Source organism: Mandrillus leucophaeus, unplaced genomic scaffold, assembly GCF_000951045.1.
Source record: "Mandrillus leucophaeus isolate KB7577 unplaced genomic scaffold, Mleu.le_1.0 Scaffold221, whole genome shotgun sequence".
Taxonomy (NCBI): domain Eukaryota; kingdom Metazoa; phylum Chordata; class Mammalia; order Primates; family Cercopithecidae; genus Mandrillus; species Mandrillus leucophaeus.
The window spans coordinates 610,736-628,020 of record NW_012102266.1 but is presented as its reverse complement, the minus strand read 5'-3'; the positions used below and the strand labels follow the sequence as shown (position 1 = coordinate 628,020).

At 36.4% G+C, this 17,285-nt stretch overlaps 1 protein-coding gene across 1 annotated transcript in view; it reads left to right on the top strand.

Moving 5' to 3' along the window:
• The window catches only part of ADAMTS19 (ADAM metallopeptidase with thrombospondin type 1 motif, 19), a 293,732-nt gene that overhangs the window by 240,525 nt on the left and 35,922 nt on the right, over positions 1–17,285 (top strand). Inside the window, exons 20-21 of the mRNA XM_011981215.1 lie at positions 9,733–9,868; positions 15,931–16,135. Coding sequence (XP_011836605.1) covers positions 9,733–9,868; positions 15,931–16,135 — 341 coding nt within the window. The remainder of the gene's footprint in view (positions 1–9,732; positions 9,869–15,930; positions 16,136–17,285) is intronic.

Genomic DNA, 17,285 nt, shown 5'->3' with positions numbered 1-17,285 from the left:
TCCACTGTCAACATTAGACAGATCAACGAGACAGAAAGTTAACAAGGATATCCAGGAATTGAACTCATCTCTGCAGCAAGCAGACCTAATAGACATCTATAGAACTAAAAATATCATCCATATATTCTTTATCTGTAGCCTAATATTGAGTGAAGAAAGAGAGAAGCTATTAGAGGATTGAAACTTGGGGTATGCCACCATTTAGAGCTTGGATTGATGAGGAGAAACAAGCAAAGCCTATTGAAATGAGTAGACAACAACATAGCAGGAAAAAAATAAAAAATAAGATATGCAGGAGGCAATGCTTTCCTGTATGGCAAGTGAAGAGAGTATTAGAAGAAGGAGGGAATGATCAACTGTATCAAAAGTTGCTAATAAATAAAAAATAATATAGCCTGACAATGACTGTTATATTATAGTCATTATATTTTATAAATGAAATACATTTGAAACATGAAAGTCAATGGTTATCCTATAAAAACTAATTTTAATAAAGTGTTTGTCTCAAAAGACTGTGTGGATGGATTCAAGAGAAAATAGCAGAAGAATTGAAGAAAGAGACTCTAGGTAACTCAGGAATGTTGCTGAAAAGAGAAAACAAATGTGGCAGTGGTAAGAGGGGATATAAAACAAACATGGCAGTGGTAAGAAGGGATATGAGTCAAAGGAGTTTGTTGTTGTTTTCAATAGGGCATATTATACAACATTGTTTGCCAATGTGCATTTTTTAGAATAAAACAAAAGCTAGGGATGCAAAGGAAAGAGCAAAAAAAATTGAAAATTGCCGAAGTGATCGCCAGATGTGATGGGATGGGATGGGATGGGATGGGATGGGATGGGATGGGATGGGATTTGATGGGATGGGATGGTGAAGTTGGCTTTAGGCAAAAATATGGACAACTCATCTCTAGTAACAGGAGAAAAGATAGGTGTTGGGAACTTACAGTTGAAACTATTTTCTCAATAAAGGCTATCTGGTTGAGAGTGAGGGTGGAGAAGGAAGTACTGAAATTTTGAAAAAAAGAAAATGTGAATCAATCACTTAGATAATGAATGGAATGGGTATGTGTATTTTGATTATCTGGAGTAATAGTCTGTTTAAAGTTCATGGTCATGAATTTAGGATGATACCAGTCCTTATGATGGTATGTTACCCTCTAGCTATGTACAGCATGTGAGTGTACTTGTGAAATGAGTTTGGAAATTGCCAAGTGAATATGATAAAGTAGGAGAGGAGTAAGTGCTTGACCTGAGGTTGTATGCAAGAAGCTGAAAGTGGTGGATCGTGAAATTTAGGTGCAATAGGAAGAACGTAAAGATATGGGGGCAGGAAAGACAGTAAAATGATGATAGGATTGATGGATTATAGGGTCTTGAGGAGTTAAAGAATTATTAGTCTCAGGGTGCTAAAGGGAAAGACTTGTTAGTCTCATGGTACTAAAAGACTGGAAATATAGAGGATGATATCAGAAAATAGAACTGAGATTACAGAACAGAAAGGAAGAGGAGTCTGGTAGTTGCCAGCGGGGAGCATGGCAGCCCCACCATGTCTAGATCCAAAGGTACCTGGAAGTGAGCAAAACAATGGTCGCCCCTCTAAGGCCTACAGGGAGAGTAAGAAGCTGTGTCTTTAGGAGGAGAAGGTGCCAAGAATATTCAAGGAGCATAGAGTGGGAAGGAGCAGCCTTTGGCAGAGGGCTCAGAGCTTTGAGGTTCTTACCTGACTCCAGGAGCACCTTTGCCAGAGCAAAGGCAACATCGGGGGCAGAGGAATGGTGAAGTTATAAGGAATTCACTTTGCTCCCCAAGGATATAAGGTTACAACAAAAATATTTCAAATCACTCTCTCAATTTAAGAAAACGTTTTCAGTTATCCTTGCCACAAGAAATTTCCAGTGGCTATGTTTCTCTTCCTGGGCCCTATTACTGCCCTATGACTTGAGCTCTTCTGTCCTCCCATCCTCTCCTGCTGATGCTCCCATATGCACCCAAATTCACAAATTCCTGTTCCTCTGCTCCACTCATCCTACACTGATGCCAGGGGCTCATCTTTCTTAAGGGACTGTGCTTCACCTTCTCTACCCAGATAAAAAACAAAGGCACAAAATAGAACCAAACACATTCACAACAAAAATATACACAGTTATAGTTTTCTCTTTAACATAACTTAGATAAGATTCTTAGTCATATCTGCAATCCTACCAACAAGCCCCCATCTTGTGGTTGAGGGAAAGGCAATGGAGGAGTAAAGTGATGGACAGGCTGATGGTTCCCCTGATACCACTGAGAAGAAGTTGTTAACATCCATTTACATTTAAAACTCTAGACAGGAAAATATTTGCCCAGTGAATTTTTTTATTCTCATTTTTTCCTTCTACCATTTTGATCTAACAAATGCTGCATCAGAAGAAGTTATACATGTAGAACTTGTCAGTCTTCAATTTGAAAAAGCAAATTGTCTAGGGTCAACATTTTTCCCCAAATTACATTAATTACTTCCTAAAATATGTTTTACCAATTGCTAAGCATTACGGAATACAGGTTGACTATAAATTCTTTTTGTTTCAGGGTCAGGAAAAATATTAGATATTCTTAAACATAACTTCTTAATTATCGACATGAGAAAATTGAAGGGCTTAGAGGTTAAGTGACTTCTCAAGGTCACATGGCCCATTTAGGTAGAGCCAGGATTAGAATCAATGACTCAGGGGTTCAAGTCTTCTTTCCTCCTCATCATACTGCCTTCATGAATGGCTCAGGAGACTTAATGTAGTTTATTTCCACAAAATACAGCATGTCCTCTAGAGATTATTTAGGTTTTCTTTGGATACAAATGGACGCTTTATTATATTCTGTTATGTAAGAATTTAGATATGCTCTTATTTTTATTTCAAATGGCTGATTTTGTAAAATAGTCATTCTAATAATACACAACTCCTATATGATTTGTGCTTGAATAGATCTCCTCTTCCAACTCTACTCCACTGTATTTAGTCAACAGTTTTCAATTATCTCTATGTTAATAGGGTGCATATTCATTTCAATGCCAAAATATTTCTGGGCTTTTGGATATTATTTTCCTTTGCAGTTCATAAATAAAGTGGATGGACAGAATTTCAAGGATCGCATCATTTCTGACTTCATATCATCTATTTTATAGCCAGAAAGAGCTTTCTAATCTTTCAGCATATTCATGAATTAAATGAGAGTAAGTTCAAAGCACAGAATATTGGAAACAGATTCATGCAAAATTTATCTTCAACGCAAAGAGGAATAATAATAGCAGTATTCTACTTCACAAGAATATATTAAGAGCAAACAAAGTATCACAGTGCAGTACAAAATTTGTGTATAAGATGTGATTTTTCTAATTCTGTTGTAAGATATTAAATTGCCAATACTGTAATAAGTGGGAAAATAAACATTAAAAGGATATGGTTATCTAGCTAATTTTTATCATAATTATATTTTATATCAGCATCTCAAACTAAGTTTTAAAATGGTAACTCAAACTGAACTTATTATACATATGTATTAATTTATTATTGTCAGTTATTATAAGATATGAAAAGCCTAAGAGATGAAAATTCTCTCTTTTAAAATGAATACTGCCTTAAAATCTCTAATGAAGGCTGACGATCTCAGGTAAATTTTTTCAACAGTTTAACATATGTACGTAAGTTATTACACTTTCTATCACAGTCTTTTGAGTCTAATGATAATTCTAGAAATATTTGAATTGACATATCATTTTGTATTTTAACATTGGTCATTAGTTCTTTTAAACGGCTTGAAATGTTTTTGTTAAAGAAATGTTTACTTTGCATTAGAATTCTAAGTCATCTTAAAATATTTGGAGGAATGGTTTAAATTTATTTTGGCACTTCAGAAGTGTAGATCAGTTTGCTGCAAGGTTCCTTTTGACATTAAAGACCTGTTTTAAGTGATCTTAGTCTTCAGAGGCAGTATAAATGTATTATTCCAAAATATCTGAGAATTGTGTGTGGAATCAGCATTAACTGCATAACTTTAAGAATTGTTTTGATCTAGTGAATAGATTAATGAAATAAAATAGCACGAGGACCCCAAAATTCAGTAACCCCTTTTGAAACACACGAAGAGTTAAACATGCTTTTAGGAAATCCTAAGCAGATCTACTTTGAAGGAAAAAAAGTAAGCCAATATTCCACATTCTTCACACCAGTCCAAGTCTGTCTAGCTTATGACTGTCCTGGGATCCTCTAGACACTGCTTCCCTTGTCCATATTGAGATCATAAGTAGATATCCAAGCCTTTGGGTCCAAGCGGAGGAAAACATTTCAGTATTCAAATGCCTATACCTTTTAAAACCCTCTAGAATATATTTAACCTAGGAAAGAACATATAAGGGTGTGATTTGTTCTGTTTTTACTTTTTTTTTTTTTTTTTTGGATGGTATTTGGCTCTTATTGCCCAGGCTAGAGTGCAGTGGCACAATCTCAGCTCACTGCAACCTCCAACTTGCGGTTTCAAGTGATTCTCCTGCCTCAGCTTCCCAAGTAGCTGGGATTACAGGCATCTGCCACCATGCCCAGCTAATTTTGTATTTTTAGTAGAGACCGGGTTTCACCATGTTGGTCAGGCTGGTCTCGAACTGCTGACCTCGTGATCCACCCACCTCAGCCTCCCAAAGTGCTGGGATTACAGGCATGAGCCACCACCCCTGGCCTGTTTTTACATTTTAAAGGTACTATGCATGTACCAAAATAAACATTATTTGCCAAAGAAAATGCACCAGAATATCTTTTCTATTTTTTCTCTGCATTATTTTATTTCAATATCTAATATAATTAGATATTATTTCATAGACTAATGAAAACATCTTATATTGACAGAAACTATTCATAACTTTGATTTTTAATACCTAAGTGATAATCCAGGAACTGGATTTGCCATAAGAGGAACTGGATTCCCGATAATTTATCATTTAGTTTGCAAATGATTTTTTCATCATTTTAGAAAACATAGTGTTGAGATGAACCTCTTAATACAGAAGGCACTGACAGCTTGAATTACATGATTATATTTCACTCATTCATTCCTTTACCAGTATTGACCATGCACCCACTATTGCTAGGTGGTCCAAAGATGAATATATCTTTCATTCAGAGAACTCACAGTCCATCTAGTGGAAGTCAGATAATAATAAAATCACCATACTCAGTGATAAAGGAAGATATAGAAAGTCTTCCAAGGATATGCCTTGGTGCAAAGGCACCCACGTGCCAAGTGGAAGGCTTTCTTGGAAGTGAAAATGTTATTACTAGAGTGTAAAATATGAGGATTGGTGGGTGGGAAGTGATTTGATCAGAAAAGTAGGATGAAAACCAATTCATGAAGGTCCTTGAGTGTTATGGTAACAGTTAAGTTAAATTTAACTTGACAGCTATGGGATCTCATTAAAATATTTGCATGCAGATAAATGGCAAGATCAGATTAATTATATATTAGGTGTTGTGAACAAAGCAAAGTAAATTATTTTCATTAAAATAAAAAAAATGAACTAGTCATTTTAACACTCAGACAATATCCTAAGGGAATAACATTTTTTAATGTAAAGAAAGGATAAAAAGTAAATGGCATACATGATTTTGAAAGTTGTTTAAGTTAAACAAATGTAGGTGTAAAAAATAATCAGCATTTTACAAAGCTCTAGGAAGCGCTCAGAGAAAATCCTTTGTCCTCATCAAAGTATACTTACTTTTGGCTCTCATTCTTACTGGCCATTGTTAATCCAATAGAAAATTAATAAGTAGAAATTTAAAAAGAAAATTATAAAAATTATAAAGAAATTTACAAACACACACAGACACACACACACATAGTCTCTGTCTTATAGAGTTCTATAATTTAAAATTTTAGAATGTTAAATCATGTATAGAAAGTTTCAGTTATTCTTATTGAAACACTGAACCCACAACCAAGAATATGTTTCAGCAATTACAATGCAAGTTCTAGTAATGTGATATACCTCAACAGAATTTAGTTTTATTTTGAAATATCCATTTTATGAGTTAAATACAGAGTATATATTTTATAGTGAAAAGTGTCAGCTTATCTGTGAAACTGGAAAAGGCAGCTCACTTGATATAATGTCTAGTCTTTGTTAAATTTCCAAAGCACAAAGAGTTAATAAATAAAAGTTAACCTTCATTTTCAGATACTGCAATTCAATAGAGATGAATGCATAATGGTTATTTTATATTTATAATTGTATTCAAAACATCCAGACAGATTTCCCCAAGACTAATTTAATGGAATGACCAAGAGGTGAAGTTAATCACCATAAAGCAAGTAATACTCTGTCAACAGCCTACAGCTCTCATAATTCAGGCAGAAGATCAGTTATTTCATCACTTTCCGTTTGTCCCTAGGTGCCACAGTATTGGATGCATTGTAGATACTGCTATTAGATACTAGAATGGAAATTTCCTGTGTTGGCTGGGACATTTAAATATACAAAAGGAAAACTCAAACAATAACATTTCCATATGGCTTTAAGATCTTAGTTGTATTTTCATAGGCGTAACGCGTCTGTCACTGAGCAATGAGTTTTTTTCTAATTCTATTGTTTTTGTTCAATGAAATTTTTAAAAAGAGCTAAGCTTCCCCTGGCTGCCAAAAACTTATGATGTAGGAGTCCTTTCTTACAATGCCAATAAAAATGTCTCAATTCATACTCATGCACTTTCACACTTTCTTAGAAAACCACTAACGTGTCCCTAAAATGATGCCGATACCTGTATCCCTTTTGATATGACAATACTTATAGTTAAAAAATTCTTTTTCAGTATCTCAGTACATAAGCAGTGGGCTCATGTAACTAAGGTTAAATATTTTCTGAGGATGGGGAAAAAAGCATTATAATCAGCCTTGGGTTGTTTATTCTGTGACTACATATATGTTCAGCAAAAGCTTTCTGGATAATGCCCATCATGTTTTTGTGTTGCAGTAGGCAAAATGTTATCATTTAAATGAATTTAGGCAACTGCATCTATTCTGTAAAAGTGTCAAGGCTTCAAGTTACATTTTAGAACTAACATTTATATTTCTTAAAAGTAGTATTTACTTTAATCCTGCTTTTGGCTATCGCATCATAATAATGTAGAAATAATACCTAAGCTAGCATTATACAAAATCTGCATAATATCTATTTGATATGTACTTCAGGTCCTAAAAGAGCCCTTGAAGCATAGGAAGCTAAGAGGAAGTTGACCAAAAATCAAAAATCTGTCCCAAAATTTTACATTTAGGTAAATCTTACCTTGTGAGGCCTGTTTTCTCCATGTGGGGAAAAAAAAAAAAAAAGAGCTTAATGTCATTTCTGCTTCTCCAGCAGTTTATCTGAAAATTATTTGAAGTTGTTGGATTTTGAGAACTACTGTGATTAAGTCTTAATCTACACCTCATCCTTCTTGACCTACCAAGGAATAGCATGGACAGCTTCTAAGTGTCTGCCAGGGACATGAAAGACTGCCTTTCCTCTACAAGTTAACATCAGGTCACCTTGTTGCATGAGCTGCAAAGGTTCGCTCAAGAGGACCTCAGAGGGTGTAGCTCCCATATTCAGGCAGTTTGTGCACTGCATAAAGTCTTCAGCCAAGGGGACTGCAATCCAGTCCATGTTCCATTTGCCAAGCCATGCAGCCTGCTATGGGGCCACCTCTATGTGGAGGATGAGTACTGTTTTCTAATTCATCTGCCTATAGGCCATGATTTTTTTCCTAATCCACTTTTTAACCTGTGGTTGGATGTCATCTCAAGGCCCTCCCCATTGTTGGCCCACCAGTGTACACTTCTGGAATGCCATAGGGTACTGGTAGGAGGCATACCTCGTTCCACTCAAAGGAAAGGGCCTGTTACCTGCCTGACACTCTTGTCTATATTGAGCTCCCACAGAATAAGTTGCATTCCATCAGTACTCCAAGATTTCCTATAAAGGGAATAACTTAGCCAACATTATGTTATCACTGTTGATAGAACTAAAGGTCCAAATGGTTTTAATAACATGACATGCAATAACCACAGAATAATTATTTAATTTACACATGTATACAAATGCAGTTGTGTTTTTATACTACAAATTGTGGTAGGACTATGCTCAGAGCTGTTGAGAGGAAATCAAGGAAAGACTCCGAACCTAAAGCTATTATTTTGCTTTTTACTTGGCCACCCAGTTGTCTCTTACCATCTCCCATTCAAACTAAAGTAAAAGGTATTCCAAAATTATTCAAAGTGCCTCTCTACATCCCTTCCTTCCTCATTCTTGATGCCAGCGGCTCTCTCTGTTAATTGAGGGGCAGAATGACCTCTCTGCCACCAGCCTAGCTTTTCTTGTTTGTTATTACTAGCATGAATGCTCTAAGCTTCCTAATTATCATGCATGTCAGTCATAGAACCTTAACTAATGGGCCTTTCAATAGTGAACCAGCAGCAGACTTATGATGTCGTCTTACTTCTTCATGACCCATCTGGCTTCAAAATTTCGGGCTGATTTAACTATCTTATGGTGTCAAACAATGAATTAAATAAGATTATTACATCTTATACAGATGTGTATCTTTTTCTACTCACAAGAAATTTACATATAAGACTTTTTCAAAGAGAAACAGAAATTAGCACATACTTACTAGACATTTTACTTGTAAGATGAATAATATAACTCCTGTAAAGGAAGTGTGCTTACAGGGCTGTGTAAGCAAAGTGAATACAGCATAGAAATTGTCATTTTTACATCCTATAATCAAACTTTATCATACTAGAGAAAGTAGAAAAGTCAGTTTTCTGAAATCCGGTAAAAGATGGTAAGAGTCCCATGTCTTTTCTTACAGATGATGACAATCATTTGGGTAAAGATTTCTAGAATTCTTGGGGTCTTTATTAGAGGTGATAAGAATAAAGGTCTGAGTTATACTCACAATAAATGTGCTTTCCATACCTTATTATAAAGCACTAATGATGTACAAACCAATGGTAAAAATGTGCACACATGTTTATGTGCTTTTAGGAAGGCGTATTAGGGAGATTTAACTTTATGGAAATATAGCTTTCCACCACTTAATGCTAAAAGATGGCCGCAATCCTTTACAATATCTTCAGTTTGTATCTTGCTAATTTATGTTGTCATGATCACTTTGTATATAAAACTTGACATTTAATTTCTAACAAGGAAAATTTATTACTCATCCCTTTTAAGCCTAGAGGTACATTTTGTTATGTAAATTATAAATAATATCTTCACTGTTCTAAAATTTGTTTAAAATATCTTTGAAAAGTATAGCAACATGTAACAAACCTGCGGGTATACCCCTGAATCTAAAATAAAAGTTGATAGAAGAAATAAGACCTGGTGCTCAATAAATCAATGGAGTGACTATAGTTAACATTAATAAATTGTACACTTCAAAATAACTAGAAGAGAATAATTCAAATGTTCCCAGCATAAAGATAAATATTTAAATGATGGATTCCAACTTACCCTGATTTTATTATATGAATGTATCAGATTATCACATATACCCTGAAAATGTGTACATCTAATATGAATCAATTAAAAAATTTTACTAAAATAAAAATTGAATTTATAAAAAAGTTTTTTAAATAAAAAATAAGCACAATAAGCCTATGAACACCTCCTAAATCCATTACATGAAGGCCTATAATAATATTTCTTTGTTTGTTTGTTCTTTTCAGGAGAAAGGAAGACAACGGTGTCCTGCACAAAAATCATGAGCAAAAATATCAGCATTGTGGACAACAAGAAATGCAAATACTTAACCAAGCCAGAGCCACAGATTCGAAAGTGCAATGAGCAACCATGTCAAACAAGGTAACCCTATTCCAGCGACCCTTAAAGCATTATTTGTCCATTAAATTGCTGTCCTTTAAAACATGCTCAGAATATCATTGAAATCACATTTTCTTAAAAACATTGCCAAAGGATACGTACCAAAATGTAAGGTATTAAATAAGCAAGATCTAAGAAAGCAAGGCCAAGAATTTTCCACTTAAGGAAGGGGTATTGGGAGGGATGGTTGCTGAGGAGTAATTAAAACCACTTTTTATTTAAAATCATTTCATAAGCTCTAGGTCCCCTCTTCAAAAACCTTGTTATTTGGTTGAACATAGCTGTTTGCTCCTGAATTCTCCAAAATGGTGTGTTAGAATTTGCCAACAGTAACATGAACCAAACTAGGACTGCCATGACCCCAGAGCCCAGCAGAACAGGACCAGTGTAGTGTTTCCGATTCCTCTGGCTGATTTCTCACTTCCTAGCCAGAGTTCCCAAAGCAGACTGCCCAATCCCGAATCTCTCATCACCAACTTTCTGACCCGGGTCCCAGTTACTGTACCACAGATGCTTTGGTTTCCTCTGACACTCCCCAGTGAGTATTAGGTAACAAAGCAGACAAGAAATTCACAAGTAGAGGACAAAACAGCAATGCTGAGCAGCTGTAACTGGAATAGGAAGAAAGAAGTTCATGCTTTAGTTACTGGAAGTTGGGACAAAGACAGATGAGTGGAACCTGAGTGTAATTTTGGACCAGCCTAGCAACGAGGCTACTTGGCATGGCTGCCAACACAGGGCTCCCATCTACCTGCTTTCACATACAAATTAAGGCTTGGCTTGATTGGGACTTAGCCCTGGTGTCCAAAATCCTGAAAACTTTTAGGAATGGGGTGACAGAAAGAGTGAGGCTGGATTGATTCCTCGGAATATTGGGACAGGAATATTTACTTTGTCCTGACACTCAGGAATTTGTTGAAGCCCAGTGAGTGAGGACATAGTTGTAAGTTCTTAGGTAGTCAGAGCATTGATCTTCCCCTCATGAGAGCTTCTGTAATGCCTTCATGGTGAATTTACACATCCTACAATTCAGATAGGCAGATAATTTGTCATTTTATAGCAGTTTATAACTGATATAACTGTCTTCATGGCCATCTACCACAAAGTATAGGTATGGGGGAGGTAAGAGGGAGAGCAGCAAAGTTGCTAATTAACCATATTTCAGCTTTTCTTTCTTAATCTCTTTGGGGATTAGTGTCATGCAGACCAATCTTAGTCCTGATATCCCTATTCACACCCCCCATGGAAACTCAATTACTAAAGCCCTCTAAATCTAGCCATGCTATATTAATGAGAGCTTAAAAGAATTTGGGATCACCTGAGGTTGGAAGTTTGAGACCAGCCTGACCAACTTGGAGAAACACCCTCTCTACTAAAAATACAAAATTAGCCAGGCATGGTGGTGCATGCCTGTAATCCTAGCTACTCAGGGGGAGAATCACCCGAACCCAGGAGGTGGAGGTTGTGGTGAGCAGAGATCGTGCCATTGCACTCCAGCCTGGGCAACAAGAGCAAAACTACATCTAAAAAAAAAAATTTTTTTGGAAAAAACTTCATCTACAAAGTTTGAATTTCAAGGTTTGCTTTCTGTAGATTCGGTATATTTTAGATACTGTAAACAAAAATGTATCTGACACAGGTCTCCTATCAATTTAGAAGCTTATGTTGCCAAAGTTGTGGATCATGACCCATGACATGGTCTCACATGGCCTTGAGAACATTTGCTGAAGGTGACTGGGTTACAGCTTGGTTTTATGTGTTTTAGGAAGATGTAAGATATCAGTCAATACATGTGAGGCATAACTTGGTTTGGTCTAACTCGAAGCTGTTGCGGGAGGGGTGACTTACAGGTCAAAGGTGGATTCAAACATTTTCTGATTGGCAATTGGTTGAGGGTTAAATTATTATCTGAAGACCTGGAATCAACAGAAAGGAGTGTCTGGGTTAAGATAAGGGGTTGTAGAGACCAAGGTTCATATTATGTAGATGAAGTCTCATAGGTGGCCAACCTCCAGGGGCAATAGATGGCAGTATTTCCTCTTCAGACCCTTAACATGTGCTAGACTCTCAGCCAATCTCTAAAGTATCAGCAAAAGGCCTGGAAAGGGAAGGGGATTCTCTATAGAATGTCAGTTTCCCCAACAAGAGAGAGCTTTGCAGGGCCTTTTCAAAGTATGTCAAATTTTGGGGTAAAATAGTTTGATTTCTTTGAGGGCCCTGCTATCTGTCTTGTGATATTATAGTAGAGTCAAGTTGGAATTTAGTATCTTTTGCTACAAAGAGTCTATTCGGTTAGTCTTAGGATCTCTGTTTTAATGTTAATGCTGGTCAGTTGTGAGCCTGAGCTCCAAAGGACGGAGAGTAATAATGAGGCATGTCTAACCACCCTCCTTTCATATAATGGTCTGAACTAGTTTTTCAAATTTAGTTGTGTCCCCTTAGCTAAGAGAGGAGGGTCTATTCAGTCAGCTGGGGGGCTTAGAATTCTATTTTTGGTTTATAGTAGTAGAAGCTGATTATCATCTTTTCCTGTCTTTTGCATTCCTGCTCTAACAATCCTGCCCCAGGCAAATGTCTGCTTTAAAAGAACAGGAAGAATGATATATAAAAGGATGTGCATAAGAGAAAAATACATGAACATACCTTCAGTAATGTCATGTTCTTTGCACCTTCCTGGGTGCAGGCTTTTCAGCCTAACTGCATAAGTGTGTGAACTAGTAAAGCTTTTTCATTATACAGAGTAGTAATCAGGTACAGTGACCTAGGGAATTATCCTTGCCTACCTTCAGGTCCTTGGATCATTTCCATTCAGTGCTGGACAGATACATAAAGTAACATTTTTGGCCTTGGCCCAGTCAGCTAAAGAACCAGGATCCTTACTGTTACTGCTGTTCCTCAGAATTCTCTATCCCCTTTAATAGATATTAAGATGCTAAATTATCTTGTGTTAAATAATATTAAAATACTTCAAAATATAATTTGTTTCATATTACCATATAGTTGTTCCAATTTGGTGAAAGAGCCATGGCTTTTTCAGATACATCAGAAATCTTGAATGAACTGATTTGAGGACTAGAGCGTGTTTGTTGTTTCCCAAGTTGGTCTGTGAAGGAGCAGAGTGTATAATACAACACACTATTTATTTTTCATTCCCTGACCTCAACTGTCTTGGAGAAAAGTGTCTCAATAATGACTTGGTAAAATGAATAGTTTTAAAAGGTCAGTACATTTCTGAGTGAGAAATTTTTGCAGCTGGAGACTGGAAGTCTTTTTGTTAGAGATTATTATCTCCCTTCCCTTGGAAAAGGAGGCAATTTATTTTGAACCACGAAGCTGTGATGTTAGTGCGTTTAAGCAAAATATTGGAAAGAAAGAAATGAACATGGGCAATTACTAAGGGTCACCACAGGAAAACTTTCCAAGACTTACTGGAAGAGTACATCCTTTATTCCTCCTGTCTTTCCCCTTTCTCCAACTTAGTAAAAATTTCTAATTTCCATTAACATTTATTGAAAAAGTCACTAAATGGCCTGATGGCATTCTATGGGCCAAATATAAAATAGATGAATTCACTAGTAAACACCTTTGTAAGTAGAAGGTCTCTTAGAGATAAGGAAATGGGATCCTTCCAAATTAAGTAAGTTCTAAACCATGAAAATCTTTTCTTTCATTAGAATACATTTTATATTTTAGTTCTTATTTTTCAGTGGTTTTCATAAGGAATAGGAAAAGTAACTTTTTATAATTATATTGAAGATCTCAAATTTTTATTTTACTTAAAAATATGAGATTCCATGAAATTGCAAATAATTCTCTTTTCAATACAGAAGAACCCAGTAGTGTCTACTGAGTTCCATAGTTGGAAAAGATACGTAGATGAACTTAGATTGGGATTATTTTCTGGATATTCTCTTACAGAAATATGAAGCAGAAACTAGACTACATTTGTAAGATATGCACTTTAGGAGAAATCCACCAGGGAACTCCAAACAAAAATGGCAGGTCTGCAACATGCTGGATAGACCAGGAAAAAATAACCTTGTAAAGCCTTCTATTTCCTTTCTCAGAAATAGAAACATAAAATCATTTACAATTAAACTAACTTACAGATGAGATTTACTAGGCTGTAAGAGGATGTAACTCCTCAAAATGTGGATCATTGCTAGGAATACTTGGTTTTGGTAAATCTGGAATAATTAAGGTTACTTCTGTAAAGCAGAGAGAAACATAAATTCCATTTCAAGAAATGTTTATGGCTGGGCACGATGGCTCATGCCTGTAATCCCACCTCTTTAGGAGGCCAGAGCGGGTGAATCACTTGAGGTCAGGAGTTCAAGACAAGCCTGGCCAATATGGTGAAACCCCTTCTCTAAAAATACACAAATTAGCCGGACATGGTGAAATGCCCATAGGCCCAGCTACTTGAGAGGCTGAGGCAGGAGAATGGCTTGAACCCAGGAGGCGAAGGTTGCAGTGAGCCAAGGTCACGCAATTGCACTCTAGCCTGGGCGACAGAATGAGACTTCATCTCAAAAAAAATAAGATAAAATAAAATAAAAAATAAAGTTTTTATGAAAAGCTATTATGTAAAAGTGTTATGGATGCTAACAAAAACAAAACATTGATATATACCTTTGAGGAACTTATATATTACAAAGAAAAGAAGGCCAAATTCATTAGGTAGCCTTTGAGCCCCTCTGCTTCCCTAGGGAATATCTAGTAAGTCATGTGAGTACTACAAGCCAGGTGATAGAAAGCAAAGAAAAGGTCAGTCCCCATTAGTTGAATGGAGAAGCCCTTCTAGGAGGAATGGGCATGGGGCTGGCTGTCAAGGATCCAGGCACAGGATGTAATGAGGTGAAAATAGAAAGTGTTTGGTAAGCAAGATGAGCATATGGTTTATTTTCCGAACAAGTGGGAGATGAAGCTAGAAAAATATGTGAGTAAGTATGAATCATTTTAAATGGAACATTTTAAATATGCTCCAGTGTCTATGATCATATCAAAGCTAGACATTGGCTAGCCTAAAGAAGCATATGTAGCTCCATGTGGGAGGATATAGCCTGGTCACAGAAATGTAGTTGCTGCTAAGTGTCATACCTTGGTGATTGCTTTGTCCAGGAAAGAGGTCAATCACAGGCTTCTGTTACTTTGCTAATACCGCCACATCTCTCACTGTTAAGTAGTCTACAGCCTCATTTGAATTGTTGGTGCCACAACTTTGTGACCTTTGATAAGTTATTAAGCCTCTGTGTGCCTGAGTTTCCCTTTCTGTAAATTTGGCCATGATAGTTGTGATACCCAATACATAGGGCTATTGTAAAGATATAAATTACAAAGAATAAGAATAACTCCTGGATATTAGCAATTTTATACTTACAAAGTCCCACAGTATAGTGATATGGTAAGCAGTGAAAGACAGTTTATAATATGACATGGACAGAGTCTGATGGACACTGAGATTCTAATAAGAACAAGTTCCTGATACAAGAAATACAGAGCATTCAAAGCAAGAGGAAGCCTGGGCATCTTGGAGAAAACTATTGTGCTTGGTTAAAAAAAAAAAAAAAAAAAGTATAATGTCACCGTCTAACATTCTGCTAACTCTAGACATGTCAAAATATATGGTAGTGATATGGTTTGACTGTGTCTCCACCCAAATCTCATCTTGAATTATAGCTTCCGTGATTCCCACATCATGGGAGGGACCCTGTAGGAGGTAACTGAATCATGGGGATGGCTCTTTCCCATGCTGTTCTCATGATAGTGAGTAAGTCTCAAGAGATCTGATGGCTTTTATAAAGGGGTGTTCCCCTGCACATGCCCTCTCTTGCCTCCTGCCATATAAGATGTGTCTTGCTCCTCCCTGCCTTCCACCATGATTGTGAGGCCTCCCCAGCCACATGGAACTGTGTCAACTGGACCTCTTTCCTTTGTAAATTGCCCAGTCTTGGGTATGTCTTTATTAGCAGTGTGAGAACAGACTAATACAAATACATAGGTATCTTTTAACTTGTTTCCAGTGACTCTTGCTTTACTTTCAGGTGGATGATGACAGAATGGACCCCCTGTTCACGCACTTGTGGAAAAGGGATGCAAAGCAGACAAGTGGCCTGTACCCAACAACTGAGCAATGGAACTCTGATTAGAGCCCGAGAGAGGGACTGCATTGCGCCCAAGCCCGCCTCTGCCCAGCGCTGTGAGGGCCAGGACTGCATGACCGTGTGGGAGGCGGGAGTGTGGTCTGAGGTGCATACATGCCCCATTTCTATTCCCGTTCCTACTCTGACTCTTAGCTTGTACAAGATCAGGTTGGATCATGTTCAGAATCTGCATGGAAGTTGATATTTTTCTATACTCTTTATTAATTTTGTTAATGATTAAAGTAATACATTCAAATAATTTTGAAATAGAAAAATACAAAGGTATTTACTTTCTATTCTATAAATATTGCAACATAATCAAGGGCATATTTTATATACATTTTAAATTCTGCATTTTTACTTATATACTATGACTACACTCTTGAGTTGGCACATATTAAAATACACACTTAACTCATTGCATATCGCTGAACATTTAAAATGGAAAGAAAGAAAATTAACATTTAATTATTATATGTGAACAAGGAGTACATTTTTACTTAATGTTTAGTATATTGTTTATATTTAATCACCTGTGCAGGAAACTTAAGCTTCATCATTTTATAAGTAAGAGTAATATAGCTCAGAGAAAGTAAATAGTTTACCCTAAGTCCTACCTAAGTGGTAGAGCTGGGATTTGAACCCAAGGTTGTTTAACTCATTGCACCCTCCCAACCCCTACAGGTTTGTAGTGTATAACATACAGTTGTGTTCCATGCCAAACCATAGTGATTTATTTTCTGTTATCATGATGCATATCTTTGCATAATAATAAATGGCACTCACGACTTACACTTAGTGGTTGCTCTGAAGCACTTTAGGTGAGGGTCTGGCTGCATTTACTCATATAAACATACTTACATACTCATATTCACACATGTACCAACACAGCTACACACACAAAAAGGAAAATCATCCATCTATGTAATTTCAAAATATTAGATAGGATGCAAAAATGATAATTTAAAACTACTGTATTGAAGTAGCTACTCTTTTGAAAATGAGGATAACATAGCTTAGATAATACAGTTTCTAAATATCTTTCAATTAACCCAACCCCCTCCAAAAAGCACATTCACAAAAATCCTGGATTTCTCTTTTCTTACTATTCTAGGTTATACGGTTTAATGGATTCTTTTTCATTTATAATGTATACTTTTGAAAATGAATGCCATATCACATCTTACATTGAAATGAATCAGTTCAATCCGGAGAGAAGAATCACATGAGCATCAGAGAAACAAAATACCCCACCC